Consider the following 19,220-nt stretch of genomic DNA (forward strand, 5'->3'; position numbering starts at 1 on the left):
GGACATTGGTTAGGCCGCTGTCAGAATATTGTGTGCAATTCTGGTCTCCTTCTATCGAAAAGATGTTGTGAATCTTGAAAGGGTTCAGAAAAGATTTACAAGGATGTTGTCAGGGTAGGAGAATTTGAGCTATCGGGAGAGACTGAACAGGCTAAGGCTGTTTTCCCGGAGCGGCGGAGGCTGAGGGGTGACCTTATAGAGATTGACAAAATTGAGGGGCATTGATAGGATAAATGGACAAAGTCTTTTCCCTGTGGTCGGGGAGTCCAGAACTAGAGGGCATAGGTTTAGGGTGAGAGAGGAAAGATATAAAAGAGACCTACGGGGCAACGTTTTCAGAGAGGGTAGTACGTGCATGGAATGAGCTGCCAGAGGAAGTGATGGAGGCTGGTACAATTGCAACATTTAAGAGGCATTTGAATGGGTATATGAATAGAAGGGTTTGGCGGGATATGGACCGTGCGCTAGCAGGTGAGACTAAATTGGGTTGGGATATCTGGTCGGCATGGACAGGTTGGACCGAATGGTCTCTTTCCATGCTGTACATCTCTATGACTCTGTGAGGTCTGTGTATGCTTGAGTAATCACTCCTACAGGCCCTAAGTCATTCATCAGGTGGGAAAAACATATCCAGCTGAGTTCAGGCGCCTGCTCGTGAGATAAATTCCTATTATAAAGAGGTACCAGTCTGAGCTAATTGGAGAGTTCATAAGGTAACTTTGCACAGCTCACATGTCAAATACAATTCTTTTAAGAAATGGCTTCTTAACAAGAAGGGAAAACGTTTGACTATAAAATGGCTTCCTGACACTGCCAGCATCTCTTCAGTGTTAGGCCTAGAATAATTTCTAAGCTAGGAGCAGACTGCTGCATTTTTAAGCACTGAATCATTCTGTACCTGAGGCCGAGATGTTACTGTAAGGTTGCATTTAAACTGATTCATTAGTCTTTGAATTAAACATGCTTTCTTTTTAGGTTTGTGATTCAAATTCAAATAAGACATAAATCTGATTAGTTAGAATTGACAGTGGGGCAGTCTATAAGGTCTGTAGAGTGGTCTGCAAGAACAGCAAGTAAGTTAAAGCTTTATCAATATAATTTTTTTTGTATTTAATAACTGGTAATGCCCACTCAATATCATCATAAAGTTCCAAAATTAAATTCAATCCATAGCAGGTAAGCACTAAGAGTTGATTTTCTACTGGGTTCAACAGCCTCGTCTTTCTCTTGCTCTCTCCCTCTGTCTTGCTCTCTCCCTCTCACTCGCTCGCTCTCTCTCTCTCTCTTGCTCTCTCTCTCGTGTCCTTCTGAACACTCGGGTCAGGGACTTGTAATACCAAAGATGTTTTTCCCTCTGCAAGGCGTAATAAGAATCCATTATAATTGACAGGACCTGACCGTCAATTACAAGGCTTTTGATAAGACCATAAGACATAGGAGCGAAAGTAAGGCCATTCGGCCCATCGCGTCCACTCCGCCATTCAATCATGGCTGATGGGCATTTCAACTCCACTTACCCGCATTCTCCCCGTAGCCCTTAATTCCTTGTGACAGTACCGGTTTTGTTTCAGGGTCAGAATCAACACTCATTAATTTCACAAGGGAACAATCGTCAATATTATCACTTGGTGTCCAATTTACGCCGATTCACTGATGTTAAGGCAAATGTTCTTAATTGCCTTAGGGCATCCTGTTATCACTTGGTGAGCACATTTTTTTTATCTTCTGCATTCCTTGGGTTCCCCCCTTTTTCAGAGCCTTCCTGCCTGTCTGTTTTCTAGTGTGCAACAAATGTCTTCTATAATTCAGCATTACATTTTAGTCTAAATGTTTAAAGACAAGTTTTAAGGCTCTCGACTTTCTCAGTGGGATACTCTTTGGAGGGTCGGTGTGAACTTGTTTGGCCTAATGGCCTGTTTCTGCACTGTAGTGATTCTATGATCTATAAGTTAAGGCAGAGATGATGATTATTTTTTTGTCTTAGAGGGTGGTGTATTTGTAGAACTCTTTGCTGTAAACTGTTAACAACCCAGATAATGGAGAGTAGTCTGATAAGGCAGTGTTTGATTGGTTTGGATCTGTCTTACGTTTTGTGCATAGTAAATAATTGATCAGTTTTCTAGATTTGCTGAGTTGATGCCAGTGTTTTAGCTATACAGATTTTTCTCCTATAATGCCGTTACAGCGAAATCTCGCTTAATATAAAATCATCTATGGAAAAAGTGGGTTTTGGGGCAGACCAGCAAAATATGTCACACTTAATCACTCAAAAATCACCCAAAGGCCTAAAACAAAATATAGCACAGCCTGAATGATGGTTTAAATCATATTTATTAACAAAACAAAACTAAATTTAATGCATTACATTGAAAAAGTATTGTTAAAGCAGAGACAGAGGGTCATCACCATCACTACCTTCAGGTGCAGTTGTGGTTGCAGAAGTGGATGGCTGTGCTTCATTTTCTTCTGATTGTTTCTTGGGGGTTGGTTTAAAGAAGACATCTGGTTTTGCCCTTTTCCTTCTGCCTTTGAAGAAGCTGTTCATAGGGTGCCAGGTAATAGCTTATTGAACGAACTGGTAACCTGCTGTGTTCTGCGTTGTAATCATTAAAGCTAAGAGCTGCAACTGCCTCTCAGTTCCCCTCAGGAAAGGAGAGTGTTGCACTGGAAAAAGCGTAGCAGGTCAGGCAGCATCTGAGGAGCACGAGGGTCTACGTTTTGGGCAGGACCCTTCATCAGGACTGGTCCTGCCTGAAATGTCGACTCTCGTGCTCCTCAGATACTGCCTGACCTGTGCTTTTTCCAGCACCCCACACACTATCTTCTATGACTCTCCAGCATCTGCAATTCTTACTATCTTCTCAGAATAGAAGACAAAAGAGAATTGGAAAGCTCTCGTGCTGCATCTCGGACTTCATCTTTTTCATCTCCAGCTTCCACTTCTCCCTCAAAAATATTCTCCTCTCAGAGAGAAAGCAATGAACCTTCAAAGATTTAATTTTTGAGATGAACTTGCTGAATGTATAATACCTCTCACGTGCTCTGACGGTGGTGCATGTGCAGAATGATGTGGAGGCTTTGGTATTGAAATTGGTGCCGAACGAAGCATGTGAAACAATCTTTGCTGGAATCCTGCTATTGTGAACAGAGATAAGCGTTCTCAAAATAGTTTCCTAATTCTTCAGCGATGTTATAGCCAAATCGCACTGCTGAAACACACTTTATACAAGAACTGCCTATATTGGAACAGCGTGGCTAGATACAACTCTTCTATACCGTTGCTGCCATATTGTGAAGGCCCATTGCTTTTACAGTATTCACTGCCCTCAGTTGCTTCTTGATATGACGTGGAGTGAATTGAATTGGCTAAAGATTGATATCTGTGATGCTGGGGACCTCAAGAGGAGGCTGCAATTGGTCATCTATTGCTCCTTCTTATTGGTGATCAATATGAATGTTTCAGCTTTGTCTTTTGCATATGCTGGGCTCTCCTGCCATTGAAGACAGGGTTATTAAAAACCGAAGGAACTGTAGGTGCTGTAAATCGGAAACCAAAACAGAAATTGCTGAAAAAACTCAGCAGGTCTGGCAGCATCTGTGGGGAAAAAAATCAAAGTTAACATTTTGGGTAATGTTCCTCCCTTAGAGTTGGGGATGGGGTTATTTGTGGAGTCGCATCCTCCTGTTATTCATTTACTTGTCTTCCACCATCCACAACTTAACATTATGGAATCCCTACAGTGTGAAAGCAGGATCATGGAGTCCACACCAACTTCTGAAGGGGATCCCACTCTGACTCAACACCTGTAACCCTACATTTCCATGGCTAATTCACCAGGCCTGCACATTCATGGACACTGCAGGCAACTTAGCATGGCCAGTCCACCTAATCTTCACATTGTGGGAAGAAATCAGAGCACCTGGAGGAAACCCATGCAGACACTGGTAGAACATGGGGACTCAACACACACAGTCACCCAAGGGTGGTATCAAGGCCAGGTCCCTGGTGCTGTGAGGTAGCAGTGCTAACCACTAAGCCACTTTGCCACCCAACAAGAGAGGACTGAGCTTAGATCTGATTGGTTAGTCGTGGGATCACTTAACCAAGTCCATTGCATGCTGCTTCTACTGTTGATAGTTCTATATAGCATCACTTGGTTGTCAACTAAATTTTTATGTATGCCTGGAACTGTTCCTTGCATGCTTCTCGATACTCCTTAATTGAACCAGAATTGATCCCCTGGCTTGATAGTAATAGCAGAGCGCAGAGATATATGCCACGCCATGAAATTCAACTACAGTTAGCTCAGTTGTTGGTTTGCAATGTAGAGTGATGCCACCAGCATGGGTTCAGTTCCTGCACTGACTGAGGTTACCATTGAAGGAATCTCCTTCTCAGTCTCTCTCTTTGCCTCAGGAATTGTGACTATTAGGCCGTCAGTTTCTAATCAGAGGATGACAGCAGGAGGCTGGCAGAACAGAGCAAGCCAGGCAGCATCAGGGAGGTGGAGAAGTCAACACGGCCCTATGGTCTTGTAAGACTATGGTGACTTTAACTTTATCATTTAATTGAATTCTGTTTTGATGCTGCTCAGAGGTAGCCTATTTTGAATTCGTATTTATGTTTGGCATAAATTGAATTTAGGACTGTGTGGTGGTCACTGATATTGCCATAGACAAGCACATTTGCAGAAAAATAGGTTGAAGAAGATATGGTGGGCTACTTTTCCCCCTCTTGTTAGTTTCCACCACCTGTTTCAGACCTAGTCTCGCATTATTTCCTTTAGGACTTGGCCATCTTGGTCAAGAGTGGTGCCACTTAGTGACTTTTATTAATAGGCATTGATGACCTCATCCAAGAGTATATTCAATATCTGTCTTCCAGTTATGTTCAACATGTAGAAATAATGATTCGCCAGCTGAAGGGAAGAGGTAGGAGATAATCGGGGGTTTCCTGACCCATATTTGAACTGATACCATGCAACTTCATGGAGCCTGGGGTAAATGTTGAGGATTCCAGAGCAACTTCCTCCCAAGTATAATCTATTGTAGTGTCACCTTTGCTGGATCTTTCCTGATGGTCAGTCAGTCAGGTCATTCCCAGGGATGATGATGGTGGTGATATCTGATGATGTGAGGTATGATTCTTTGAGTACGACTGTGTTAGGTTGTTGCTTGACTAGTCTGTGGAATAACTCTCACTTTTTGTACAAGCCCCCAGATGTTAGTAAGAAGGACTGATGACAGGGCTGTGTGCGCCATTTTCATTTCCAGTGCCTTTTATTTATTGAGCAGTCCATCCAGTTTCATTCCATTTTTGGACTACATAGCTGTCAGATATAATTGAGTGACTTGTTCAGAGGGTTTTAAGAGTCAACCACCAATGCTGTGGGTCTGGATTCGCATGTCAGGCAGATAGGCAAGGATGGCAGATTTATTTTCATAGAAATTATTAGTGAACCAGTTGGGTGTCTACAACCTTTGATTAGCTTGTTATTCCAGATTTTTTTTATTATTTCAGTTTTTAATTTGGATTCAAATTTCACCATTTGCAGAAGTCGGATTCACATCCATAACTTGGGACTCTGGATTATTACTCATTGCCCTACCACTTTCTCTCCAGTGAGTTTGCTCCTCACTTAAAGTTACTTTTTTGATTTGTTAGTAATTTGATGATGATCGATATTTATATCAATCCAAGCTGCCCTGGTACTGCAACTCTCAATCTTCTGATGAGGATTTGAATGCTTCTACTACTGATCCTCCAATCTCTCTTAATATTGTATGATTTTGAAACCGTGGCATGGATTGAAAATTTATACTTGCATTTTTGTCATGTTGATATAGATTAATTAAGGTATAAATTGTGTGAAATTTTCCTACCATATCCATTTAAACCTTGATTTGGAGATGCTGGTGTTGGACTGGGATGTACAAATTTAAAAATCACACAACACCAGGTTATAGTCCAACCGGTTTAATTGGAAGCACTAGCTTTCGGAGCACCGCTCCTTCATCTCCTTTAAACCTTGAAAGACATGCATGCTTTATAAGCTGAGATTTTACCTTTCCAAATATGGTTTGTATATTTTTTTATAAAAGATAAAATTTGAGCTAAAAACACTAGGAATACCATGATTGGAGGACTTTGTGTGCATACAATTTTGAAATGTCAAAGCTCATATCAGTGTCATAGAATTTTGTAGCAATTATTAAATTACTTTTAGCTCACACTTGTTTAGTTCAATGAGCAGTTGTGCTGATGAGTGATTCTAGGCATTGGTATGCATTTTATAATTTAAAACGTCAATATGCTTATTTTGTTATGCAGATTTCAATGGAGAATGATTACCTTGGTCCACGCAGAATTGAGAGTCTGAAGAAAGAAGATTCTGATTGGCAAAGGAAAGCCCACAGGGCTGTGTTATCTATACAGGATTTGACAGTGAAGTACTTTGAGATCACAGCTAAAGCGCAGAAAGGTGATATACCTACGTTTTGCAAATATAGGTGCATCCTGCAATTTAAGCAGAAATACTAGTGTTTAATCGGAATGTGAATTTAGACCGATACTCTGAATCAAAATATCCAATGTTAGATGCTTTTTTAAAAATTTTGAATGTTCAATATTAGGGGAAGTATAAGTTTTGCATCCTGTCTGTCTAACCTTTGTCATAGGAAATGTTTTAGAGATAAATTCTTTTTGTGAGGTAACAGAAGAATTGATGAGAGTAACAAGAACATACTTAATAGGAGTAGGTATAGATCTTTAAGCCCATTAAGCCTACTGACTATTCAGTACAATCAGTGGTTTCAACTCCACTCTCCCATGCCTTTCCCATTTCTCTTGGCCTCCATCGAGACCAAGAATCTGTCAGTCTTGAATATATTTTGTGATGGAGCAACCATAATTCTGAGGCAGAGAATACCAAAGATTCACAATTTTTTGAGGTTCTTCCACACCTAAGTGACTAGCTCCTTATTCTGAGACTGTGCTCCTATGTTCTAGATTCCCAAGGCAGGAGAAGCAATCTCTCAGTTTCTGCCTTGATGGGCTCTTTCTGAATCTTGTCTGTCCCAACTACACCATTTCTCACTTTGCTAAACTACTTAGAATACAGACCCAATTTACTCAATCAATGATTAAAGTTCATCTGATCCCAGGAACTACTTTCGTGAACCTGCACTATTGTAAATCCATACAGCAGTAACCAAACTCTGAGACCAGAGGTGTGCTGATTGATTAATGATCAAGAGGTCATGTAATCAATGTAAAAATGTACACTAAGTAATAGAAACATAATAAGGGAGTTACACATATTGCTATCATACTTTGTTTACAGTTTAAATCACTTAAATAGGAATACCACTTTGCTTTAAGTAAAATTTATCGGCAAAAAGCTTCTCACTTGCACCCTTGACTGACTACAAGAACATTGTGGTAGATCGTGGTATTTGAGAAGAAATTGACTTGGAATTGAATCAACTGTTGGTATTTTGTGTGACCATTCGACTGAACAAGTTTATTTACATTGATGAAAACAAATGACATTAGAACAAGGTTACAGTAAACTTAGCGGTATATAATTTTTGTCAGTTTATCAAGAGTACCAGTACGTAGGTGCCAGTTAAAACAAAGTTTGCTGTATTTCCTCAAATATTCTTGTACACTAGACTCCTTACAATAAAGGCCAACATGTTATTTGCTTCCTATACTTAACACATACACTTAATGCTGAGAATGCATTTAAATTGAAACGGAGTCTGTGGTCCTCTCATTTTAAAAAATAAAACACTGCAACACTTCCTGAATCTGGAGAAAATGCTACAATAAGTCAAAGACAAAAATGTTTCCACTCAGAAAACCTATGTGCACATCTGAGGATGTTAGCAGAGTAATTCAGGCGGTTTCAGGAATTCGATGTGATGGAACAAATCATCATGTTTATCTTAAATCATTCCTTCACGTGGACATTGGTGGGTTGGCTACCAAATTCCATCAGGTGTTTGATTTACAAAACAATGGAGTTGATATGCAATTAATTGCTCCACAAAATGATATTGAGCTGAAAGTCAGAACAAGGGGCAGCAATTTTTGGAGACTTGTAAACAGAGGAAAAAACTTTGTCCTATTATCCTGTCATTTACTTTGACTTCACAGACCTCTGAGACAGCATTCTCCCACGAAGATAATTAAGTATTGCAAGGAAATAAATTCCCATTTTTATGGACTGAATACACTTAGCAGGCTCAAACTACAACTCAAATTTCAAGGCATTGACAGATAATGAGCAGTCATAGATATTACTTTGAGACTTGGTGAATAGAGAACAAAATTAATATTTATATATACTTGGTTTTAGGTTTATAAAGCTCTATTTTTAAATTTTCTCTGGAATAGATCCTGAGTTGAACTTAAATTCAAAAAGTGATCTTGTGCTTAAAAAGGTTGAAGACCACTCTTCTAAGAGACTAACATTTATTTTACCTACTGTCTTTTTACTGTACTTGTAAAAGTTCTTACTGTCCTTTTATGTTTCTTGTTAGTTTCTCCTCATTCTGTAATCTCTCTAATAGTGAAGGCTGTTAGAGTTGAGGTCAAAATTAACTGTGATCTAGCAGAATTTTAGAGGAGGCTCAAAAACAAATGGACTACTCCAGTTCAATTTTTTTTAATGTTCTTATGATCTATAATTGATCAGCTCCAGCAATCTTGAAGGGAGATAGGGAAAGGGTTAATTGGGACTAATGTAAAAGCAAGCAGAAGCTCATTTAAATGATAGTTAGAGGGACGTAGAGAGAACTCATGGATTTGTATATGCCTCATTTAGAACAGAAATAGGATGGTAGTGTAAAATGTAACTTGCATTTGCGTTCTTAGAACATAGAAGAATACAGCGCAGTACAGGCCCTTCGGCCCTCGATGTTGCGCCGATCCAAGCCCACCTAACCTACACTTGCCCACTATCCTCCATATGCCTATCCAATGCCCGCTTAAATGCCCATAATGAGGGAGAGTCCACCACTGCTACTGGCAGGGCATTCCATGATCAACCTGCTGAAAGTTTTGATCGTGTACAGGAAATACATGATCAGTATTTCCATTTGAAGTAAGTGGGAACCAACTAATTATGCAAATTGAGGTTTCCCCACTTTGCAAGACCTTGGTGTAATTTTACTATTTTACTCATTGGCCTGTCAGGTCATCTAAACAGTTATAAAAATACTTGTCCCTATCCGTGATGTTAGTTGGCTGTGACAGGAAGCATTTGTGCCTGTGCCAATGATGTTGCAGTCTTCCATCTACAGTGGTATCATCATAAATGCATGCATTTCTGAAGAAGGACCTGGAGAGGCTGGGGCCCTGGTAGAAGCAAGGACAGAGGCTTGAACTGGGATCACGATTGGGATAGCCAGCCTCCATTTATCTGTTTTGTGCTTATTTGTTAAGGTAAGGGGCAGGAAGTTTAGAGAATATGTGAGAAAGCAGTGTGTGGAACTCACTGCAAATGATGATAGTAGAGGCAGAGTCTCTCTACCTTTAAGTAGTATTTAGATACACACATGGCATAGAAGGCTACGGGCCAAGTACTGGGAAATGGGATTAAAATAGTTATGTGCTTATTTTTGACTTATGAAGATTTGATGGGCTGAGAGGCCTCTTCTGTGCTCTCGACCTCTGATCACTATTGACTGACATACAAATGATACGAAGCTAAGTGGGATTGTGTGTTGTGAGGGGAATGTAAAATGGCTTCAGGAGGATTTGGGCAAATTTACTGAACAGGCAATAAAATAGCAGGTAGAATATAATATGGCAAAAATGTGGAGTTATCTGTTTAGCTAGGAGGAACATACAGGCCGAGTATTTCTTAAATTGTAAAAGATTGAAAATTTAGGTCTACAAATGGACCTAGTGGCTTTGTCAATATGTCACTGAAGAATAATATGCGGTTGCAACAAACCATTAGGAAGATTAATGGAATATTAGCCTTTATTGCAAGAAGATTTGAGTGCAGGAGTCGTGAAGCCTTCTCTCATTGTTTAAGAGCTTGTTTAGACTTGGAGTATGTTTGTGGTTTTGGTCTACTTTTCTCAGGAAGAAAACATTATTGGCGTTGAGCGAGTATAACAAAAGTTCACCAGACCTATTCCCAGGATGGGGGACTGTCTTATGAAGAGATATTAGGCAAACTGGACCTGTATTCTCTAGTTTCTAAGAATGTGCGGTGATCTCATTGAAACTTACAAACTTAGTAAAGTGATAGACCGAATAGATACAGGTAAGCTGTTTCGCCTACTTGAAGAGTTTAGAGCCAGGGGGTATAATATAATATATAATGTAAAGAAACATATAAAGTTAAAAGAGAAATAATATAACATAGCTAAGATAAATGGGAAAACTGAGGACTGGGAAGCTTTTAAAGAGCAACAGAGGATTACTAAGAAGGAAATACGCAGAGAAAAAATGAGGTACGAAGGTAAACTGGCCAAGAATATTAAGGAGGATAGTAAAAGCTTTTTTAGGTATGTGCAAGGCAAAAAAATGGTTAGGACAAAAATTGGGCCCTTGAAGACAGAAACAGGGGAATATATTACTATGAACAAAGAAATGGCAGAGGAATTAAATGGGTACTTCAGATCTGTGTTCACTTGGGAAGACACAAGCAATCTCCCTGAGGGAACAGTGGCTGAAGGACCTGAACTTAAGGGAATTTATATTTGCCAGGATTTGGTGTTGGAGAAGCTGTTAGTTTTGAAGGTTGATAAGTCTCCGGGGCCTGATGGTCTGCATCCCAGGGTACTGAAGGAGGTGGCTCGGGAAATCGTGGATGCGTTGGTGATTATTTTCCAGAGTTCAATAGATTCGGGGTCGGTTCCTGAGGATTGGAGGGTGGCTAATGTTATACCACTTTTTAAGAAGGGTGGGCGAGAGAAAGCAGGTAATTATAGACCAGTTAGTCTGACCTCAGTGGTGGGAAAGATGCTGGAGTCTATTATAAAGGATGAAATTACTGCACATCTGGATAGTAGTAACAGGATAGGACAGAGTCAGCATGGATTTATGAAGGGGAAATCATGCTTGACTAATCTTCTTGAATTTTTTGAGGATGTAACTATGAAGTTGGATGAGGGAAATCCAGTAGATGTAGTGTACCTGGACTTTCAGAAAGCTTTTGATAAAGTCCCACACAGGAGGTTAGTGAGTAAAATTAGGGTGCATGGTATTGGGGGCAAAGTACTAGATTGGATTGAGAATTGGTTGGCTAATAGGAAACAAAGGGTAGTGATAAATGGCTCCATTTCGGAATGGCAGGCAGTGACCAGTGGGGTACCGCAGGGATCTGTGCTGGGACCACAGCTTTTTACAATATATGTTAATGATATAGAAGATGGTATCAGCAATAACATTAGCAAATTTGCTGATGATACAAAGCTGGGTGGCAGGGTGAAAAGTGATGAGGATGTTAGGAGATTACAGGGTGACCTGGACAAGTTAGGTGAGTGGGCAGATGCATGGCAGATGCAGTTTAATGTGGATAAATGTATGGTTATCCACTTTGGTGGCAAGAACAGGAAGGCAGACTACTACCTCAATGGAATCAATTTATGTAAAGGGGCAGTACAGAGGGATCTGGGTGTTCTTGTACACCAGTCAATGAAGGCAAGCATGCAGGTACAGCAGGTAGTGAAGAAGGCTAATAGCATGCTGGCCTTCATAACAAGCAGAATTGAGTTTAGAAGCAAAGAGGTGCTTCTGCAGCTGTACAGTGCCCTGGTGAGACCACACCTGGAGTACTGTGTGCAGTTCTGGTCTCCAAATTTGAGAAAAGACATTCTGGCTATTGAAGGAGTGCAGCGTAGGTTGATGAGGTCAATTCCTGGAATGGCAGGATTACCTTACACTGAAAGACTGAAGCGACTGGGCTTGTACACCCTTGAATTTCGAAGATTGAGAGGGGATCTGATTGAGACGTATAAGATTATGAAAGGATTGGACACTCTGGCAGTAGGAAACATATTTCCACTGATGGGTGAGTGCCGAACCAGAGGACACAGCTTAAAAATACGGGGTAGACCATTTAGGACAGAGCTCAGGAGAAACTTCTTCACCCAGAGAAGTGGCTGTGTGGAATGCTCTGCCACAGGGGGCAGTGGAGGCCCACTCTCTGGATTCATTTAAGGAGGAGTTGGATAGAGCTCTCAAAGATAGTGGAATCAAGGGTTATGGGGATAAAGCAGGAACAGGATACTGATTAGGAATGATCAGCTATGATTATATTGAATGGCGGTGCAGGCTCGAAGGGCTGAATGGCCTACTCCTGCACCTATTGTCTATTGTCTAAAAATGCCACTTTGCAATCCAAGATGAGGATAATGTTCTTTTCAACACATTGTGAACATTTGGAATTCTGTACCACAGAGGGGAGTGGAGGTTCAGTTTTTGAGTATGTTTAAGGTAGAGATTGCTAGATCTTCTGGTTACCAGTGGTGTATAGGGTTATGAGGATGGTGTGAGTAAAAGACAATGAAGTGTTTGATTAACCAGCATTGGCAGTCCCTCGCAGATGAGGATGACTCGCGGAGTGAGTCCGTAAGTAGCTGTACAGACCAATGCAGCTATCACGGGCTCTGTTACACTTGGGGCAGAAAGTGGTCACAAGAAGGTGAGGGTGGAGCATTGGTGTGGCAGCACACTCCTTTCACTGTTTTTACCTAGCTTCTGCTTTTTCCTGAAGGCAAGTCTCAAGGTGCCCCATGCATTCCTGGATGCTCCTTCTCTATTTGAGATGGTCTTGAGTCAGTGATCCCCAGGTGTCTGTGGGAATCCTGCACTTTGCCAGTGAGGCTTTGAGAGTTTCCCTGAAGTACTTCCTCTGACCACCTGGGTCTTGCCTCTTGTTTAAGATGGGAGTAGAGCACCTGCTAGGAAAGTCTCGTACTGGTCATGCAGACAACGCATGAGGCAGCACCAGTGCACCAAACCATCTTGACTACATCATCATCAGAGCCAGAGATTGGAAGAACATTAAAATCACCCGTGCCATGACAGGAGCTGACAACTGCTGGATAGACCATTGCCTGATCTAAACGAGGGCCAACATAAATATAGCCCTGCTATAGGAGAGACAACGCGAGCAGTTTGATTAACCATGATTTAATTGAATGGCAAGGCAGATTTGGAGGGCTGAATGGTTTACTCCTGTTCCTGTGTAGAAACGCATTTAGTTCACTAATGCCCTTTTTAGAAGAAAGTAAGCTGTCCTTATCTGGTCTGCTATGCATGTGATTCACAGCCCACAGCAATGTGGTTGATTCTTAACTGCTCTTTTAAATGGCCTGGTGAACCACTCCGTTCAAGGATGAAATAAGTGATATAAATCGTTGATAATTTGTTCCAGTGTACTTTGAGATGTAGTTGAAACTTTCTCCAGTCTGATCGCGATATTGCAGCATTCAACAAAATAGAAAGCATGCTAAGCTTCAGCAAAATCGTTTATTTTTGAGAATTGCTCTGTTCTGACCAAACGTTAATAAGTATTGTAACTAATTTGGTTGCCAAATTACAAAGGTGGAGTTTAGGTCCCAGAGGCAGTTCAGAAAAAAAGCCTCTGGTTTGATCCCTCATGACCAAAGGTCAAGCTATTTGGAAACAAACAGTGGATGAAACTGAGCTTTTAAGCTATCAAAAGAGACAGCTGTGAAGTGACCTTGGGAAGGTATACAATGGTGTGGAAAAGGTAGATTTGTAACTTAACATTGAAATAATGGGATAAGTACTATGGTTTACATAAAGTAAAAAAGCCAAATAAATAATGTCAATTCTGAAGAGGGTTCACTGTACCCAAAATGTTAACTCTGATTTCTTTCCAGAGATGCTGCCAGACCTGCTGACCTTTTACAGCAATTTTAGTTTTTGTTTCTGATTTGCAGCATCTGCAATTCTTTTGGGTTTGTTTGTTTTGTGTGGTGAAGAAGGCATTTGGTACACTTGCCCTCATTGGTCAGAGCATTGATTTTATATTGGGATGTCATATTGTGGATGTACAGGATGTTGATGAGACTGCTTTTGGAGTACTTTGTTCAGTGGCAGTCACCCTGCATGGTTGGCACAGAAGATTTGGAGCAAAGGGTCTGTTTCCTTGCTGTATGACTCCATCCCTGGAACAATTAGAACATAGAACATAGAAGAATACAGCGCAGTACAGGCCCTTCAGCCCTCGATGTTGCGCCGATCCAAGCCCACCTACACTCGCCCACTATCCTCCATATGCCTATCCAATGCCCGCTTAAATGCCCATAATGAGGGAGAGTCCACCACTGCTACTGGCAGGGCATTCCATGAACTCACGACTCGCTGAGTAAAGAACCTACCCCTAACATCTGTCCTATACCTACCCCCCCTTAATTTAAAGCTATGCCCCCTTGTAATAGCTGACTCCATACGTGGAAAAAGATTCTCACTGTCAACCCTATCTAAACCCCTAATCATCTTGTACACCTCTATCAAGTCACCCCTAAACCTTCTTTTCTCCAATGAAAACAACCCCAAGTGCCTCAGCCTTTCCTCATACGATCTTCCTACCATACCAGGCAACGTCCTGGTAAACCTCCTCTGCACCCGTTCCAGTGCCTCCACATCCTTCCTATAGTATGGCGACCAAAACTGCACACAATATTCCAGATGTGGCCGCACCAGAGTCTTATACAACTGCAACATGACCTCAGAACTCCGGAACTCAATTCCTCTACCAATAAAAGCCAGTACGCCATATGCCGCCTTCACCGCACTATTTACCTGGGTGGCAACTTTCAAAGATCTGTGTACGTGGACACCAAGATCCCTCTGCTCATCCACACTACCAAGTATCCGACCATTAGTCCAGTACCCCATCTTTTTGTTACTCTTACCAAAGTGAATCACCTCACACTTAGCTACATTGAACTCCATTTGCCACCTTTCTGCCCAGCATTGCAGCTTATCTATATCCCGCTGTAACCTGCCACATCCTTCCTCACTGTCTACAACTCCTCCAACTTTCGTATCATCCGCAAACTTACTCACCCAACCTTCTAACCCCTCCTCCAGGTCATTTATAAAAATGATAAACAGCAATGGTCCCAAAACAGATCCTTGCGGAACACCGCTAGTGACGGCACTCCAAGATGAACCTTTGCCATCAACTACTACCCTCTGTCTTCTTCCAGCCAGCCAATTCCTAATCCAAACCTCCAACTCACCCTCAATGCCATACCTCTGTATTTTTTGCAGTAGTCTTGTAAATCTCTTCTGCATTCTTTCCAGTGCATTCATACCCTTCTCATACGGTACACAGAACTATGCACAACTCTCCAGATAATATCTATTGTGTCCTATGTGATTAAATCATAACCTCCCTGCTTTTATACTCTTACTAATGAAACTCAAAATGTCATATGATTTATTAACAAAATCTCTCTACCCGATCTAACTATCTATTTTGAGGGAATGTACCTTAACTGTGCCTGAATCATCTCTTTGAAGGTAGCGCAGTGTTCAGCTACTGTTTCTCTTGTTAAACTTCAGTTGCAGTCTGTCTGCTGTATTGAAGTCATCTCTTCGGCTAATCCAGACTAAGAATAATTAATTGGCGATGTCATTTTCCATTATCATCTTGAACCTAATGATAGAATGATCACTGTTTTGAAAATGTTCCTCCATTGTCACATGACCTACTTGACCCATCTCATTCTCAACAATCAAGTCTGGCAGTGTCTCCTTTCTTGTTAGACTGAGTATATGCTGCTGTAAGAAGTTCTGAACACAGTCTAGGAACACTTATTTTTCACTGCTTCTTACGTTACTACTGTCCCAGTCTAGTTACAGGCCCTCCCTTAAACCAGTTTCTGTTTTCACTGCAACACCCACAAAGCAATCAGTGCCTGTAACTCCCATTCTTGTTAACTATACACTGTACCTAGAGGGTCTTGTGGCACAGAAGTAGTGTTCCTACCTCTAAGCTGGAAGATCTGTGTTCAAGTCCTACCTGTCATAGACATATGTCATAGCATGCTTTAAGAGATTGCTTAAAATATTAGTATTGTGCATTCGCATACATATAGTTTAACCTGGGGAGGCAATGTCCTAATGATATCACTCAACTAATAATCCAAAAACACAGGTAATATTCTTGATCTGGGTTCGAATCCTGCCATGGCAGATGGTGGAATTTAAATACAATAAAATTCTGGAATTATGAGCCTTAACGGTGACCCTGAAACCAGTGCTGATTGTCAAAATTAATTTTAACTCTTCCCATTAGCACAAGCAAAGTGTCTAGATCCAATCTCTGCAGTTTGTACAAATGCCATCTCCCATAGAGCCAGTTCCACTATGCCAGGAATCTAAAACCCTCCTTCCTGCACTATTCTTTGAGCCATGCATTCATCTGACTTAACTTCTTTCTGTACTCACCTGCATGTGGCACTGGGAATTATCTAAATAATAATACTTTAGAGATCCTGCTTGCCAATTTTCTACCTAGTTCCTAAATTCCATTTGGAGGACCACATACCCTTTGTACCTATGTGCCTGGTACCACTATGGACTGCATCCTCTGGCTATTCGTGTTCTCAAAAGAATGTTCCACAGCTGAATTGTGCCATCCTTGCCCACAGTATCATGGGGGCAAAAACCACTCGAGTCACATTCTCAGCTGCAGAAATGTCTGTCTGTTTCAAAATGCTGCCTTAGTATAAATTGAGGTTAAGATAGGCAAAAATAAAATTTAAGATACTTTAATATATTCTGCTTTGATAACAATTTCTACCTTTTGACTAATCTGGAAATAGCATTGACCAGAAATTGAACTGGATCACGCATACAAGTATTGTGGCTACAAAAGCAGGTCAGACACTAAGAAATAAGTGGAGAGTAGCTCACCATCTGACTCCCCTGTGGCCTGTCTGGCATCTGCAAAGCATAAGTCAGCAGTGTGGTGGAATACTCCTCACTGGCTGGGTATAAGTGGAGCTCCAACAAACCTGAGAAGCTTGACCTCATCCAGGAGAAAGCAGTCTGATTGATTGGTACCACATGTACAAACATTCACTCTCGCCACCATCAATGCTCAGTAGCAGCAATGTGTACTATCTGAACAAATCACTGAAGAAATTTGCTGGGTTATAATCCTCAAACTCCCTTTATAATGGAAACATGGGTGTACCTACACCAAATAGCTTGCAGCAGTTCAAGAAGGCAGCTTGCCATCACCTTTTCGAAGGCATTTAGGGATTGGTAGTAAATGCTGGTCCAGCCAGTGGTGCCCATTTCCCTATGAATGAATAATAAAAGGTGTATCAGAGTAGCCCAAGAAGCTCGTGGTGTAAACAGCATTTTGATAATTGCAATATAATTAGACAAGATCTGTCATTTTAGGCTGTGGTCCAAAATGAGGCACAAGCAGTAGAAACTTCACTACCTTGTTGATCTTATTTTGAATGAACTGATTTTCTTTTAGCTGTGTATGATCGGATGCGTGCTGACCAGAAGAAATGTGGGAAGGCAGCCTGGGCCGTGGCAGTTGAGAGGATGGAAAAACTTCGGTACGCAGTTGCAAAGGAAACACTACAGCTGATGCGAGCGAAAGAGATCTGTCTGGAACAGAAAAAACGAACACTCAAAGATGAAGTAAGTTTGTAGCATTGTAGCAAAAAAATTGATCTGAGGAAGGGTCACTGGAGCCAAGACATGGACTCTGATTTCTCTCCACAGATGCTGCCAAACCTGCTGAGTTTTTTTCAACAATCTATATTTTTGTTTCTGATTTCCAGCATCCGCAGTTATCTTGGTTTTTTTGTAGCAGTGTAATGTTGATGGTACAGCTAGTCCTCAATTAACATTAGAGGAGAAAGTGAGGTCTGCAGATGCTGGAGATCAGAGCTGAAAATGTGTTGCTGGAAAAGCGCAGCAGGTCAGGCAGCATCCAGGGAACAGGAGAATCAACGTTTCGGGCATAAGCCCTTCTTCAGGAAGAAGGGCTTATGCCCGAAACGTCGATTCTCCTGTTCCCTGGATGCTGCCTGACCTGCGCTTTTCCAGCAACACATTTTCAGCTCAATTAACATTACTCTGCTTAATGTTACTTTGTTTTAATACCCTTTGCTTTTTGGGGCCTTTTGTTTGATATTGTTTTGTGTTGACATTTTCATTTTGGTGTCAAAAAGTGTGGTGCTGCAGAAGCACAGCCAGTCAGGCAGCATCCAAGGAGCAGGAGAGTTTACTTTTCGAGAAGAAGCTTTCGAGGCGGCGGCGGGAGGAAGGGGGAAGGAATGTGTGTGAGGTAGCTGGGAATATGATAGGTAGATAAAGGTGGGGGGTGGTGGTGATAAGTCGAAATAGAGGGTGAAGCAGATAGGTGGGAAGGAAGATGGACAGGTAGGACAGTTCAAGAGGATGGTGACAGGTTGGATCTGGAATAAGGTGATGGGAGGGAGGGGAGATGAGGAAACTGGTGAAATCAACATTGATACCGTGAGGTTGGAGGGTCCCAAGGTGGAAGATGAGGTATTCTTCCTCCAGGTGTCGGGTGGCTAGAGGCGGCCTGGGACTTGCATGTCCTTAGCGGAGTGGGAGGGGGCGTTGAAGTGTTTGGCCACTGGGCAGTGGGGTGTGTGTCCCTGAGGTCTTCTTTGAAATGTTCCGCAAGTTGGCGTCCTGTCCCCCAATGTAGAGGAGACCACATTGAGAGCAATAGACACAGTAGATGATGCGTGAGGAGGTGCAGGAAAGTCTCTGTCGGCTGTGGAAGGATCCTTTGGGGCCTTGGATGGAGGTGACGGGAGAGGTATCGGGTTGGAACGCAGGGGAGGGAAATACATCTCTGGTGACAATTCCCTCCCCACCCGTATCTGCGTTCCACAGAGACCATTCCCTCTGTGACTCTCTTGTTAGGTTCATTCCCCGCCCCCCCCCCCCCCAACACACCCTCCACTCTCAACACCTTCCCTTGCCACCACAAGAGATGTAAAACCCGCACCCACACCTCTCCCTTCACCTGCATCTAAGGCCCCAACAGATCCTTCCACATCCGGCAGAGGTTGTCCTGCACCTCCACACACATCATTTACTGTGTCTGCTGCTCTTGATGTGGCCTTCTCCACATTGGGGAGACAGGACACCAACTTGTGGAACGTTTCAGAGAACATCTCTGGAACACACTCCCTAATCAACTCCACCC

At 41.9% G+C, this 19,220-nt stretch overlaps 1 protein-coding gene across 1 annotated transcript in view; it reads left to right on the top strand.

Moving 5' to 3' along the window:
- Positions 1–19,220, top strand: part of jmy (junction mediating and regulatory protein, p53 cofactor) — a 121,405-nt gene that overhangs the window by 52,822 nt on the left and 49,363 nt on the right. The window contains exons 3-4 of the mRNA XM_043706859.2: positions 6,332–6,482; positions 17,502–17,671. Coding sequence (XP_043562794.2) covers positions 6,332–6,482; positions 17,502–17,671 — 321 coding nt within the window. The remainder of the gene's footprint in view (positions 1–6,331; positions 6,483–17,501; positions 17,672–19,220) is intronic.

Source organism: Chiloscyllium plagiosum, unplaced genomic scaffold (assembly GCF_037043375.1).
Source record: "Chiloscyllium plagiosum isolate Xiang-an unplaced genomic scaffold, Cpla_swu_hap1 HiC_scaffold_2, whole genome shotgun sequence".
Classification (NCBI taxonomy): Eukaryota; Metazoa; Chordata; class Chondrichthyes; order Orectolobiformes; family Hemiscylliidae; genus Chiloscyllium; species Chiloscyllium plagiosum.